General features: G+C 46.9%; 3 protein-coding genes across 3 annotated transcripts; all 3 read right to left on the reverse strand.

Moving 5' to 3' along the window:
* Window positions 1-476: 476 nt before the first annotated feature.
* On the reverse strand, window positions 477-5,222 carry FOMMEDRAFT_113593 (cytochrome P450 monooxygenase; the record flags this gene model as incomplete). Its single annotated transcript, XM_007270782.1, has 7 exons — window positions 4,939-5,222; window positions 4,755-4,887; window positions 4,503-4,694; window positions 4,294-4,445; window positions 3,990-4,228; window positions 3,643-3,914; window positions 477-873 (listed from the first exon to the last, which is right to left on the reverse strand). The coding sequence occupies exons 1-7, from the start codon at window positions 5,135-5,137 to the stop codon at window positions 477-479; spliced, it is 1,584 nt and encodes a 527-aa protein (XP_007270844.1). The 5' UTR covers window positions 5,138-5,222.
* Window positions 5,223-6,854: 1,632 nt separating this feature from the next.
* On the reverse strand, window positions 6,855-8,759 carry FOMMEDRAFT_143001 (cytochrome P450 oxidoreductase OrdA-like protein; the record flags this gene model as incomplete). The annotated part of the gene is made up of 7 exons (XM_007270783.1): window positions 6,855-7,251; window positions 7,310-7,581; window positions 7,653-7,891; window positions 7,946-8,097; window positions 8,164-8,355; window positions 8,416-8,548; window positions 8,615-8,759. The coding sequence occupies 7 exons, from the start codon at window positions 8,757-8,759 to the stop codon at window positions 6,855-6,857; spliced, it is 1,530 nt and encodes a 509-aa protein (XP_007270845.1).
* Window positions 8,760-9,480: 721 nt separating this feature from the next.
* FOMMEDRAFT_148951 (uncharacterized protein) lies at window positions 9,481-14,303 on the reverse strand. The gene is made up of 7 exons (XM_007270784.1): window positions 13,660-14,303; window positions 13,367-13,602; window positions 12,255-13,310; window positions 12,145-12,202; window positions 11,543-12,092; window positions 11,333-11,485; window positions 9,481-11,278 (listed from the first exon to the last, which is right to left on the reverse strand). The coding sequence occupies exons 1-7, from the start codon at window positions 14,210-14,212 to the stop codon at window positions 9,679-9,681; spliced, it is 4,206 nt and encodes a 1,401-aa protein (XP_007270846.1). The 5' UTR covers window positions 14,213-14,303; the 3' UTR covers window positions 9,481-9,678.
* Between the last annotated feature and the right edge of the window lie 423 nt (window positions 14,304-14,726).

Raw genomic sequence — 14,726 nt, forward strand, 5'->3', positions numbered from 1 at the left:
ATGTAAGTTTTTTTATAAGGTAAGGAATTGTGAAATGCCCCATGTGACGATTGCCAATCGCGTCTGGGAGGTACTGAGTGTTCTGCCAGATCCTAAGTGTCTAACGCATTTTCTCTTCAATGCTGAGACAACACAGATGGGTCTGTTAGCCACAGATACAATCACCAACTCCAAAATAAGCTGGCATGGGTCCACCTCAAGCTCTCGTCCATTATTTTCAAGGTCTCTTTCAGGCATGAAGGCCATCGGATAGTGACAGGTATGCGAACCGGACATAACACTCTATGAAACAGATCTACTCAGGAAAACTGATAAAGTGTCACAGACATACATTGGTGTACCAGATATTATACATTATACAAATGAACAGTTCCGTTGAAACGAACATGGAGGATTAAGAACTGAAGATGGGAATGAGGTAATTATCACGAGTGCAAGGAGCCACTCACTGCCTGCTGGAAAACGAAAGATGGAAGCTATACCTTGATTCCATTGAGAAGCTTTGCACTGCCCGACTGGAAGGGATACTCCTCCTCAACAGAGCGGATGAGCGCCTCTGCTTTCGAACTGCGTGGTTTCACAGACGTCCTGTACTCAAGGGGATGGCTGACAATGCCAGAAGTGAAACCGACAACTGGCTCAACCTCCTTACCGTTCTCAACAGCCTTTGAAATATTAAATACCGAAAGACTCTGGACAATTGTAAGGTAAAGCGACGAATCGGCGAGCTCACGGCCAGGACAGACTCGTCGACCAAAACCAAAACCAAGTTGGTGAGGGTCCATTTCTGGTGAGCGGCCGTCAACACCGAGGAAACGCTCAGGTTTGAAGGTCATCGGATCATGATATGTATTCTGATCATGCATGAAACCCCTGCACGAAATTCAATAATCCGGGTTTGATCAGAGATAAGGGATTACGGCTTTAATACGACGTACCAGATGTTTGGAATAAACAAAGAGCCTTTCGGAATATGGTAGCCTCCGTAGGTGTTATTCTCCATTGCCATATGAGGGAAACCCATTGGTGCAACAGGATGCCAGCGAAGGACCTCTTTAACAATCGCATCGATATATGGGAGATTGTTGCGGTCGTCAAAGCAGGGAAGACGGTTGTTGCCAATCACGTGGTCAATCTCTTCCTGTGCCTTATGTTGTACCTCAGGATACATGGTCATTGCGAGGAAGAAACATGCGAGCGAAGATACAGTCTACATTTCATTCGAATTAATGAGAATACCAGAAATCAATGGTACGCAGAAATAATGGATAATGACTGACGCACAGTATCGGAGCCACCTGCATAAAGCGATGCAGCGGACCACTTTATGATAGATTCTTCATCAGGACTCAGGTTCCCCTTTTCTATCAAAGTAGAGGTATACGACGGAGAAGCAACACCAGCAGCCATCTGCTGCTTCACAAACGCAAAAGGTATCTCGGTAAAGTCTGAAAGTGTCTTCCTCCAGCGCGCAGCCGTGCGTTTGAACTCCGTTCCCGGTATCCAATCAGGAACACGCTTCACTATCGTATATATTCGGCATGCATTTCAATAATTATTAACGCGGGTTAGAGTAATTTAAAATACTCACAGAACGGTAGCACGTCAACATGCCATGCTCCAGGCACCGATGCAAGGGAAGCCTGCATTATGCTGCTGTTAGCAAGGTCGACGAGTGGATCTCGGCCATGAGGTTCAACAGTATAACCATATGAAATTTTTAAGATGATAGCACCCGCTTCACTATTAGTCAATGTAAGTATCTAACGTAGCCCTCATGTTTCATGGGTATTCTTTTTGGGTGGAAGTAAAAACTCACGTCCGAATGTGCTGAATGAGTTTAGCAGGATCATCAAGCACGCGGAGCAGAAAGTGCCGAGTCTCCACATCCTGAAGGTTGCTGAATCGGGACATGGCCTGCTTCGTGCCCAATAGGGAGTGGATATACCTTCGAGAAACGCGAAAACGATGCGAATACGGCAGGACTGATAATATATTCTCCCAGCCAATCCTAAAGTCCCTGTCAGAAATTCGGTCCGGTGCATAAGATGATAGTATAAAAGTACATTTCTCCTGCAAATACCATACGAGGGCGCGAAGAATGCACAACCGATCGTTTTTCCATGAGTTCCAATGCGATGCCATGGTCATTGATGATAATAAGGGTTTTCCCGAAGATTTTGACCGAGCTGATGGACATTAGAGTAAATAACATTCAGGGATAAGAGAAACACTCAGGAAATTAGACTTCCCATAAAGCTCTTTGTGCATTCCCCAGTGCATCCACTCCTGTGTGCCTGTAGGAGGCAAATCCATGAGATTGCCTATTACAGGCCTTGGCTTCGGACCGGGAGGAAGAGGATTAGATGGCTTGGGTATCAAAAGCATCTTTATGATATACAGGAATAGTATGCCGAAAAAGAAGTCGACTAAAGTACAAATGAATCCATGATAGCGGGCATTTCCGAATGTGTATCTCAGACACAGAACGTCAAGAAACTTCAACACAGTGTAGAGAGGGGATGATTGACTTGACAGAGACATCTGGCTCCAACTTCTGTTGAATATTAATATACTGGCAGAGACAGATGGGACGGAGAAATCCAGAATACAAAAGGCGATTGCACTCCTATTTGATTAGCATAAGAAGCCATCATTCAGGCTCGAGACAAGATACAGCTGACCAGTTTAAGACAGTTTTGAGGGAAGTTTGATCGGATCTTCTTCATGCCGCCAGAAGATACAGATGAACGACAGTTTCCAGAGAGAGAAACATATTAGTAAAATTTATTAATACACTGAGAAGCAATAAGAATGTGGTGGCACAGGTGTCATAACGTTTTGCATGCACTTTCAAGCCCGAAACGTGTAGAGACTATTGATTCCGTCCACAGGATAGATAGCACATAGTAGACATGTAGATGTAGAGGGTAAGTGTTTTACTTTCCATTTCCCATGATTTGACATGGTACTAGCATTTATGCTTCATACATTATGGAGTTGATAGGTGCTATTGTCAAATAAACCAGGTTCCAAACTTGATCTTGAAGTTTCTATAGTAGTTGACTTCCAAAGTCCAGTGACCTCCACCCACCATAAACGTAGCGCCAAGCACACAATTCATATATGAGTTGGATTAGAAGACTCAAGAAGGTTCATTTAAAGCAAGTCGCGTGTACTATAATTAGACATTGAGACTCGTGAGGGTCTTTGCGTCACTCTGCTGGAAAGGGTGCTCCTCTTCAATAGAGCGGATGAGGGTCCCTGCCTTGGCGCTGCGCGGATTCACGGACGTCTTGTATTCAACAGGGCGGCTAATGGTACCCGCAGTAAAGGCGATGCGGGGTTCAATCTCTTTTCCGTTCTCAATAACCTTGGATATGTTGAATACCGCGAGAGACTGGGCAATGCCGAGATATACAGATGAGTCCGCCAGCTCCCGACCGGGGCAGATACGACGACCGAAACCAAAAGCAAGCTGATGGGGGTCTATCTCAGGCTCATGCCCATCGTCATCAAGGAATCTCTCAGGCTTGAAGGTCATCGGATCGCGATAGGTTTGCGGATCGTGCATAAAGCCCCTATAAAACAAGCCTGATTAGGAACGTAACGGAGCATTATAAATAAATACAACAAAAATACCAAATGTTAGGCATGAGCAACGATCCCTTCGGGATGAAGTGTCCGTTGTATATATCGTCCTCGGTGGTCATATGCGGCAGGCCCATGGGCACTATCGGGTGCCAACGTAGAACTTCCTTCACGATCGCATTGACATATGGTAGTTCCTCGCGATCATTGAAACCAGGAAGGCGATCATTGCCAATAACACAATCTATTTGCTCTTGAGCCTTACGCTGAACCTCAGGGTACATAGTCATAGCAAGAAAGAAGGTCATCATTGAGGATACAGTCTGCAGGCTCAACCGAGGACAGCGCGTTGGATTTTAGGTACTTGATCATGACTGCAAGGGTAGAATTGTACGCACTGTATCCGCGCCGCCGGAGTAGAGCGACGCTGCTGACCATTTGACAACGAACTGTTCCTCCGGACTGAGGTTGTCCTTGTTGAGTAGTTTCGATGTATACGAAGGGGTAGCAGCACCATCAGCCATTTGCTTGTTTACAAATGCGTAGGGCTTCTCAGCGACTTCTGTGATTGTTTTCCTCCATCGCGCCGCCGTACGCTTGAAATCCATACCCGGGATCCAATCAGGGAGGTATCTCACTGACAGCAATAGGATGAATGGGGCTCTGGGGTTTAAAAAGGAACTGAGCCGAATGGGAACTCACGAAAGGGGAGTGTATCAACAAGCCAGGCTCCCGGGACAGTCGCGAGGCAGAATTGTATCAGTGCTTCATCTGCAAGGCCAACAAGTGGATCAGAACCACGAGGCTCGATTGTGTAGCCGTAGGTTATTTTCAAGATGATAGCACCGGCTGCACTGCAATGCGAATGTTGTTTCTGGACATAGGTATGACCGTAAGAAGTGATTACGCACGTCCGAATATGGTGAAAGAGTTTATCCGGTTCTTCGAGCACACGGAGGAGGAAGCGACGGACTTCGATGTCTTGGAGAAGGTTCAGACGAGATACCGCTTGCTTTGTACCCAGATGCATACGAACATTCTTGCGGTACGCACGGAAGCGGTCTGAGTACGTTAGGCTGGATAACGCGTTTTCCCAACCAACCCTGAAGCAACGCTCATCAGATAAGGGAGTTGCTAAATGCAGGTAGCGGTATTGTACACACATTTCACCAGCAAACACCATCCCAGGGCGAGAAGAAGTTATCGTTGAACGCTTGTCCATAAGATCAAACGCAATTTGCTTGTCGCTAATAATGACCATCGTTTGCCCGGACACCGTGACAGAGCTAATAGGGCCTGTAAATACATCAGATGTACGCACTGGCACACGTGGAAAAGCTAGCATACCATAGAGATACTTGTGCTTATCCCAGTGCAGCCATTCTTGCTCACCCACAGACGGTAAATCTTTGAGATTGCCAATCAAAGGCTTTCCCTTCGGTCCAGGAGGAAGAGGAGCCGGAAACCTTCTTCCGTTCAGGAATGACTTCACAACGTATAGTCCGACTAGTGCGAGAATGAGGTCAACAAGAGTAAATGGGGCCATGGCCGATGCTGGTGTCTATGGCTGAACACTAAGATAGAGACCTGCGGGTAAGTGAGAGTCCAAAGAACAACTCGTGTTGTGCAGTCATGATGCCACGAAGGTGCTAATGCGGAAAACGTAGTTACAAATTGGAGTCAGCCAGACGTCTCTGTAATACGTATGATCGATGGATGTCAATTCGTCAGATTGCTTGCTGGGAAGTTAGTTCAGAGAAACTAATGCATTGCATCTGCAATAGACCAATTGCAATTTCAAGAACACAAAGGTTCCAAAAATAAATAATGGTGAGTTTGACTTAGTGGCACGTAAGTGAAGCGGCCGTTGTAACAGTAACTGCGGTCATTGAACTTATGCATTTGGGCCTACAGCAGGATGGGGCCGAGTCAGAGAGAGTCCGATTGAACTAGATCGAGAATCAATAGCGATCGTTTTGAAAAGGTGAAGGTTTAGCATTAGCTAGCTGCTGGTCATGTGGCGAGAGTTGAATTTGTCGTCCCATTGATCAGCCGTAGCCGCCAATAAGATAAGTACCCTAATTACTATTCTCGCATGTGTAATTTTCCAGGTCATTTCTTCAGGGAGCTTATTTATCCTCATTTATAACTTCTACTATGCGCTCTTCATTGAGTCTTCAATCCCTTCATATTTCTTACACTACAATAGTCGGGGGATGCGACATTGAATTTGTGACTCGTCTTTCAACGTAGACAGTGGCAGTGGCACAGTGCCGATCACCTTCCTTTATAAGGACGGTAATGTCGTTTATGCTGCATTGCATACAATTTTCATCTTCCAAAAATAGGCTTACACCCGTTTGCATAAATAATGAGACTTTTCGATTTTGAGCGACGTGATGTAATGTAAGAAATCACATGATTTTTTAGACTTAGAGGAAATTCGTGGGCACAAGATAGTGAATGAGACGCGTTGTGCCAGTGTCTATGCATATATTTTGAGCTGCTACAATCATGGGTAACTGCTACATCAGTAGAGACCTCAAAATCTGCTGTCTAAGACTGTATGACCTTAATAATTCTAAGCTTGGACGACATTCTAAACTGTGTGAGATTCTCTCGGGCTACTTTTTTTCGCATTTGTAAACTCTGGGAAGAAACAGGCAATGTCATTTGCCCAACGACTGCTCAGCACAATAGCAGCAGAGGAGAAGCGACTTTGATAGAAGTAAGACATTATAGCACAATAGAATAGTAATAGACAGGTTGAAAAGTTAGGGACAGGTAGCAGGAGGTAGACTGTATGCACAGACGCTGGCACGACGCGTCTCATTCACTCTGTCTCGTGTTTGCTATTTTCCTTGCTAAGTTCAAAAAATCATGTGATTTCTTACTTTTCTTCACTTCGCTCAAAATCAGAAAGTCTCATTATATTTGCAAACGGCTGTAAGTGGATGAAACTCGAGCGAGTCGCAGAAGAGTCATGTCTACGATTCAGCGCGTATACACGATGGAATGTCTCGTCTTCTAAGCTAGTCAGCACAAATTCACAATCTCTCGTTGCTTAAGTGATACACTTTCTAAAAATTACTGTTAAAAATTACGGGTAAACAAAATACAACACTATATGTCTTAAATCATAATAGGAAAGTAATTTAAGATAAATATTAGTTCACAATTAATTGCGCACGGAACGGTGAGAAAGACAAACATGTATTCTAATCTTACAGCCGGACGAGACAGAAACCGATGGGAAACTGGATTTAGACCTCAGTTCTGGTGAGGAAACTCGCATCACTTGGTTGAAACGGATGTTCCTCCTCAATGGAACGAATCAGGGCCTCGGCCTTCGTATTTCGGGGCCTAACGCAAGTTTTGAATTCGACAGGATGACTGAGAATGCCTGGAGTGAAATCGACAACTGGCTCAACTTCTTTCCCATTTTCAACGGCCTTGGTTATGTTAAACACTGCGAGACTCTGCACGATCGTAAGATACAGAGACGCGTCGGCCAGCTCACGGCCAGGACAGATCCGACGGCCAAAACCAAAAGCCAGTTGATGAGGGTCCATCTCGGGCGCGCGACCATCGGTACCGAGGAACCGTTCGGGTTTGAAACTCATTGGGTCGTGATACGTCTCCGGGTCGTGAGCAAATCCCCTGTAAAGGTGGGACACATTAGTGGGCACTTGGCAGTATCAGTTTGAATATTACAAACCAGATGTTTGGAAGAAGCATCGAGCCTTTTGGTATGCAGTAACCTTCATAGGTAGTATCCTCGGTTGTGGTATGAGGAAGAGCCATCGGCCCGACGGGATGCCAGCGGAGAATTTCTTTAACGATTGCATCGACGTAAGGGAGATTTTGACGGTCATCAAACCCGGGTAGGCGGTCATCGTCAATTACACGATCTATCTCTTCCTGTGCCTTTCTTTGCACCTCAGGATTTACAGTCATAGCGAGGAAGAAGCATGCAATAGAAGATACAGTCTATCGCCACATTCGAAGAAAAGAAAGGAGAGGTAGTTAGTCTACGAAATAACCCATGCCAGAATACTTACGGTATCAGAACCGCCCGCGTATAAAGATGCGGCAGACCATTTAACAACCATCTCATCTTCAGCACTGAGGATGCCCTTTTCAAGTAGCTGCGATGTATATGAAGGCACGGCGACACCGTCAGCCACTTGCTGTTTTACGAAGGCATACGGCTTTTCAACGAAGTCCATAACTGTCTTTCTCCAGCGAGCGGCTGTGCGCTTAAATCCCGCTCCAGGCACCCAATTGGGAACATGTTTCACTAAGATAATCGTTATAATTTTACGTATATACCGATGAAGAGAAAAACACGCACAGAAAGGGAGTGTATCTACAAGCCAGGCGCCAGGAACAGTTGCTAATGAAAAATGCATTAGTGCCTCGTCAGCAAGCTCGATGAGTGGGTCCCGGCTAGAAGGTTCGATTGTGTAACCATGTGATATTTTTAAGATAATAGCACCAGATTCACTATTGGGCCAGAACGTTGATGAGTACCTGTTAACTCCCTGTTATTGTCACAGGTAGACAACATACGTTCGGATGTGTTGAATAAGCCTCTCTGGTTCGTCAAGAACTCGTAGGAGGAAACGCCGGACTTCGATGTCCTGTAGAGCATTGAAACGAGAGACTGCTTGTTTTGTACCCAGCAGAGAATGAATACTCTTGCGATATGCGCGGAAACGATCCGAATATGTAAGATTCGTCAACGCGTTCTCCAAACCGACCCTAACAGAGAAATGTAAGAAAATTCGACCTATATAACAAGAACGACATTGAGGGATTTACATATCTCCACCGAAGACCATCCTGGGCCGTGAAGAAGTAATCGCCGAACGCTTTTCCAAGAGATCAAATGCAACGTGCTGGTCATTGATAATAACGAGAGTCTTGCCGAAGACAGTAACCGAACTAATGGGGCCTGACAAAGCCATGGAATGTAGTTAAACGAAAAGCAGTAAGCCTACAAAATAAAAACTTTACTCACCGTAGAGATTTCTATGTTTCCCCCAGAATATCCACTCCTGCACCCCAGGCGGCGGTAGGTCAGCCAAGTTCCCAATTAAGCTCTTTGGCTTAGGCCCAGGAGGGAGAGGCCCATGAGTCTTCTTGGAGAACAAGCGTATATTCATAGTATACAGTATAAAGACCCCAAGAACAAAATTAACCAGAATAAGCGAATATATAATGATAGTCATGCTGAAGAAACTTGGGGACAGAAGAGATGCGACGACAAAGAGAGCAGGCAAGGTGAAGAGATCAATTAGGACAGAGCTTACAGTGTTTTAATAACAAACGAGGAACACGAGCTGAGCGGAGCTAACGGTAATCATTGAAGTGGTCGGGTCCGTCGGCTGTAACAATGCAAGTGCTTGAGTTCAGCCACATCATAGCCCTGCGGAGGTTTCAGAAAGGACGCCTGAGTGTTCATCCGAATCTCGTCGCTCCCGAGTCCTACCTTATAGTTAATGATGAAGTACAAGAAGGCATTACGCAGTAATACGCAATTCGCCTTGCAAAACTTGGTGCTATTCGCTGCCGAGGCAGTCCTGAAGGTATTGGTAATGAAGTAGAGGCGTCGGAGGGAGCAGATAGCGATACAGGTGGTGCACTGAGACAGTCAAAATTCCGGCGTCTACAAAAACAGTTCATTGCTGTTCGTTTGTTTACTAGTCTGACAGGCAACGAGGTACAGCTTTTTTGAAACTTGTCACAGCCAGGCATGTGACCGGGAATTACCTAAGCGGTTAAAACTCTCGCCCGACTCTATTTAAAGCTGTTTGAAAGTTTCGCTTTGCTCCGATTTCTCTTTACCCGGTGCAATTTTTCTCCGTGCAAATTGCTTGAGACTATATTCGCTTTAATGATCTGCACTTTACATTTTAGCTAACTTCAAATACACTAACCCGAGAAATGATGCAAACTGTCCAAACGGAAGAGAGAGCATGGTAAATGCTACAAGGGAAGAACAAATTGCGTTGAATAATTAATGACAAGTTGATGAAGGTATCGCGGCTCCGAAGTAAAGAGAAAATCGTAAATTTAACATCCTTACGGTCGCAGTAATGTGGCAGAGGGCGTAGGATTGCTCGTTTTGGGGCTGGATACATTTAGACCAGACGACAGTCGTTCTGCGCGAGCCAATCGACGAATCTTCCGCGTTGGACTGCTGCTTGTAACGACATCATCACTGCTTGGCGGCTCGCAGTCAATCGCCATCGAGTGTTGTTTGCGTCGAACAGTCTTTGGAGTGAACGGCCCAACAGGTGACGAAGAGCCCGACGTCTCATCTTCTTCTTCAGACTCGACATCAGAAGACGACGGGAGATATTCGTCATCATCCCCACTGTCAACCAATCTTTTACAACTCTGTGTTTTCCGCCGTTTAATGGGACTCGAGTTTGGTGTGCGAGCCTGAAGTAGGGTGTGATCGGGTGTAGCGCGTACGCGCTTAGTCGGAGTCTGGAGGCCGAGGGCATTAACATCAGCAGTTCCCAGCGGTGATCGTCCGAGACCTAGAATAGGGTAGATATCGGCGAATAACGCCTCCTCAACTGCGTGCGCGTCTTCACTGTCATCCGATCCGCAGCTCTCTGTACGGCGTCTCTTGGCGGACAGGGGACTGGAATCTGCATCAAGGAACGTTCGCTTTGTTCCGAGGTACGTGGCCGCATTCGACACTCTGCGAGACTGTGGACAGACGTTCTCCTTTTCTACATCGTCTGAAGTAGAAACAGCGCTTGAGCCAGAGACGGTCCGAGATTGGCGACTCGACTTTCTGTGCTGAGATCCCCTCCGAGCAGGCGGTGAGGATAGTGTAGAAAACAAGGAAGGTAGACGCGGCTCATCAGACAACTGTGATTCTTTCGTTCGCCTTGTGTGGTGTCTCGGTGTAATCACAGGCGATGTAGGGATATTTTGGTAAACCCGAGACGGAGGCGAGAAGGGAAGGGGAACCTGATTAGCAGGACATCTACGAGGAGTGGTCGTTCGTGGAAGGACGTCTAATTCATCATCGTCACTTAGAATCATGTCGATGCAAGGCATTGTATCCGGATTGAGCGGAGCGTCTGGGATGGGCGATTCGACCACAGTCGCGGAGAAGGCAAGTTCCAATGCGTGTGAGATCCCTTCCGGCCACCCGCACTCTGGAGGTTCGAGTGCTAAACAGTTGTTATTCCAGAACTCTGTGAACGAGGCCAACGCTTCTTCACGCTCACTCGAAAGCGCACCAGTCTCCAAGTCTATCTGCAAAGCGGAAGCAAATAAGGCCGAGAGAGACTGTAGAACAGCAGTGGATGGAGGAAGTGGTTCAAGAGCGACAAGCACTGTCTGGAAGAGCGGAATGATTTCGCTAGAGTACTCTTCAGTCGAGAAAAGAGCACACTCGTCTGCAATCCAGGTACAGAGTCCGTTGTGGAGATTCTCGAGAAGCTCCACAACGAGAATCGCTGGGCAATTGCCTATGGATGACTGCAAGGAACGTAGCAACCAAATGGCAACGACTTTGTTTCGCGGTTCAGGAGGATACGATGTGATGAGGATCTCATGCACAAGCTCGATAAGGCGGCGAGGTAGATCATTACAGGTTTCGATATGTCTTTCCAGCATGCCAATAAGATGATCTGCGACACGAAGCGTCGAACCCAGTCTAGTTTACGCATGTCAACAACAATTTAAAACAGCAGAGTCGGGAGATACGAACGAAATGACATGTTGGGTTTCAATGCGAGAAACCACGAGCTCCAAGACTTCCGAAACGGGTGTCTGCTCCTTACTAGCCTTGTCAACTGCGTAAGCAAGTAGGCTACTCCACGTAGAAAGGTCGGCTTCGGACATATCCCAAGGCGAGTCCTCTCTGTAAGGGCATAATCGTAAGGAATTGTTAACTGCATCATGTATGAGAATACGATACCTGAAGGGTATGCCAAGAATAGTTGCAGCATCTCGCCACGACCCTTTCGAATCCTCGACCCAGCCTCGTGCATATCCCCTCCACGCACGTGCACGTGTTTTATCATCCCACTCCCAGTCGTGTTCCCAAATCACTCTCGTGATATCCATCGAAGTGGCGGCTGCAACTTGTGCGCAAAATTGGGACCATTCACTCAGTGCTTCGTCCTTATGGTCTATTTCGTTGCCGGTGGATGGAACAAGCTCAGGTTGATGCTTCACCAGAAAACGGATCATGGGCTTCACCGCACCCATCACCGACGACGTAGGTAGAACGCTCAATGTCGCCGCCCACAGAGCCCGCACAAGCATGAGCTTCAGTCGTTGATTTGCCGCGGATCCTGCCCCTGTGTCTGTAGCTTTGTTGCCTTCTTCTGCTGAACCAGCGATCAAAGTATCGTCCGAGTCACCCTCATGCGATTGATCATGGAGGTCAATAGCCTCGTTTGTGAAGATTGAAATCAATACTTCAGCGCATTGCCCTACATACTCAAGAAGATTGGCCGAGTCATCTAGTATCGTGGTTAATAAACCCTGTCACATCTGAGTAATAAAGACGCTCACCCTCTACACTGGCTAAACCCATCCGGACTAGGCCTGTCCATATATCAGTTAAGACATCCTAAATGGAAGTCAGCACTTTATCACGGAAACGTACGGAAGTTATTACTCACAGGAATAATGTCGTCCTCTCGCATTTCCATTTGCTCGATGCATATCATCCAGGCATCCTTGACACGCGTCCAAACGCCGGAAACAGACCTCTCTTCATCCGCAAGTGGACGAACATCAGTATGTACAGGTAGGGTGCCGACAATATTGTCAATTGCAGGATTGAGGGCTGCACCATTTATATCTGAAGTAAGAAGGCCTGGAGATACAGAGAGTAGTGGTTCCGGAACGAGTTTTCCCATGAAAGTATCTGTCCACTGCTCATAGAAGTCTGCTTCCTCTCGAGAGTTGACCAAGCGATCAAGTAAATCCAGGGCACGCTGCGTAGATTCTCCGCCCTGGCGGGCCGAAGCGCCAAGCTCATATAGAGCCAGAAGCAAATCTTCCCGCCGACAGGTTGCAGGGTCATTCCCAAGTAAAGCACCAACAAAGGACAATCCAACTGGAAGATGAGTTGTCATTCGGATCATCGTCGAAAAGCATGCTTTGACCCTTTCACGTTCAGCTGCTCCTTCGCATTGTTCATCGGATTCACCTGCATCATCCTCCATGGACCCGCGCCATTTCTGCCAGACCCAGATTAAGGGACCCCATAAAGTAGATGTCACTCCACGAACTACGCGCTTTTTGGACTTCATTCCTATCTCAATAGTCCCACGGAAAGCTACCAAGGCCTGCCTGTCTTTCAACAAGGCGGGCCCTAGAAGTATGACGAGGCTGGCCAGTACCGACGTAGCCCAGAAGGGTCCCTGGGCATGATGTGTCGGCTCGGTTGTACGTAATGCTGTACGAAGTGAACGAAGAATGGTTGGCTGAGAATTGGTACCCGCTTCTCTACGGAGAAAGAACTCGTAAACGATAGGTGAAACGTCACACAGGATATTCTCAAATTCAAATTCGGGCTGTGTGAGACCCAAGACGAATCCACCAAGAGCATGAGCTGCGAGAACGCGAAGGGCACAAGAGGGGGTGAGGAGAGCTTCAAGGATAGTCATCAAGTAAACCTGGAACATCGGTACAAAGATCCCAGGTTGGTATATCGATAGGTCATGGACAGCCTAAACGACAACCGAACATTTAGAGTAAAGCACAAAATGATGAGATCAGCACCCACCCGAAGTGCTTCAGCAGTGGCACCTTTCTTCCCCTCCCTACCAAGTTCTCCCTCAATGGCTCGTTTAAGTGCAAATGCTATCCGCGGGGCAGCAGAATTCAAGACACTGTCTGGCAGTCGTTGAGATTGCAAGACAGAAATAGCAAGTCCACATATTTTTCGAGCAGTGGGTGAGCGAAGCGACTCAGCCAGCGGAATGGCTAGTACTGCCGTGAGTATCGAGTCAAGCTGTTTCTCTAGTAAATTAAGAAAAGTCAGCCCGAAATGGTGAACGAATTTGTCCTCGTACGTACGCGTGAAAACGTTGTAAATCGACGGTGTTTGAAGGGTTAGTGTAAGGAACTTTATTGTCGAGTTCGTTACAGTGCTCAAATCTCTCGCATATTTGACCTGTTCCTCCGTCATTCCTCCCTTCTTTGGCACAGGCGAATCTTGAGGAGTAGGTAGACCTGACTTTTCTCTCGGAGTCGCGGGCGGGGAATTGGGCGGCAAGAAGGGGTCAACAAAGACTCGCCCAAGGTCACGCACAATGGCGATTGATAGCGCTTCAGCATCACTTCTTAGTGGTTCGAATAATGCGTAGTGGACGTCTTGTGTTTGGGAAGTAAAAAAATTCTGAGGTACGGAAGATCGGATTCGAGCAGCAAGAATCGAGTACGCTTCTGTAAGTTCTCGCAACGACGAGTTATCTGCAATGATAACAGAAACAGGGTGCTCCAGATAATGTGCATCCTCAAGCGCATTTTCTGGGGATGGAGTAACTTCACGTCTCTTCTCCACTTCGAAAGGCAGCGAAGGTCGCGTAGGCTTTAAGATGGATTTGCGCGGTTCCCGCTTGATATTCATCGCCTTGACCGGGCGTCCCGATACTGGAACATAAGTATACACCTCCTTGTTTGGAGCCCATTCAATATTCCTGTGTGGAGTGGAGGGAAATACTTCCGTCGACGTGGTAGACTGATTTTCCTTGTCCATGGATGACCTTGGAGGAGTAGGAAGGGTCAACGACATTGAGCACCTCAGGTGCTACTTCGAGGAAAGAAAGGGCAATCTGTTGCGCTCCCGGAGGAGAATTAATGGAGAGTAAGCTTGAGGATGGAGGAGAGTGAAAGACAAGCAGCCACTCGTCAAGCCAGGCAAAATATCCGTTACTGTCACGCGTTGCGTTACTCGTCAGTCTACCACACAAGATCACATGATCGAATACGCGTCGCGTCGCGCCAATAAAAAAGTTCATACCATCACGTGCAAGTCTGTTTGTTCACAAAAAGCATCACACTGCAAACAATCTCTCCTTTACAATGAGCTGGCCTGCTTTCATGACTTTTGATATGGAGTCGGTCTTTCATATCAGTTTTTG

This window comes from Fomitiporia mediterranea (assembly GCF_000271605.1).
Source record: "Fomitiporia mediterranea MF3/22 unplaced genomic scaffold FOMMEscaffold_14, whole genome shotgun sequence".
Lineage (NCBI taxonomy): Eukaryota > Fungi > Basidiomycota > Agaricomycetes > Hymenochaetales > Hymenochaetaceae > Fomitiporia > Fomitiporia mediterranea.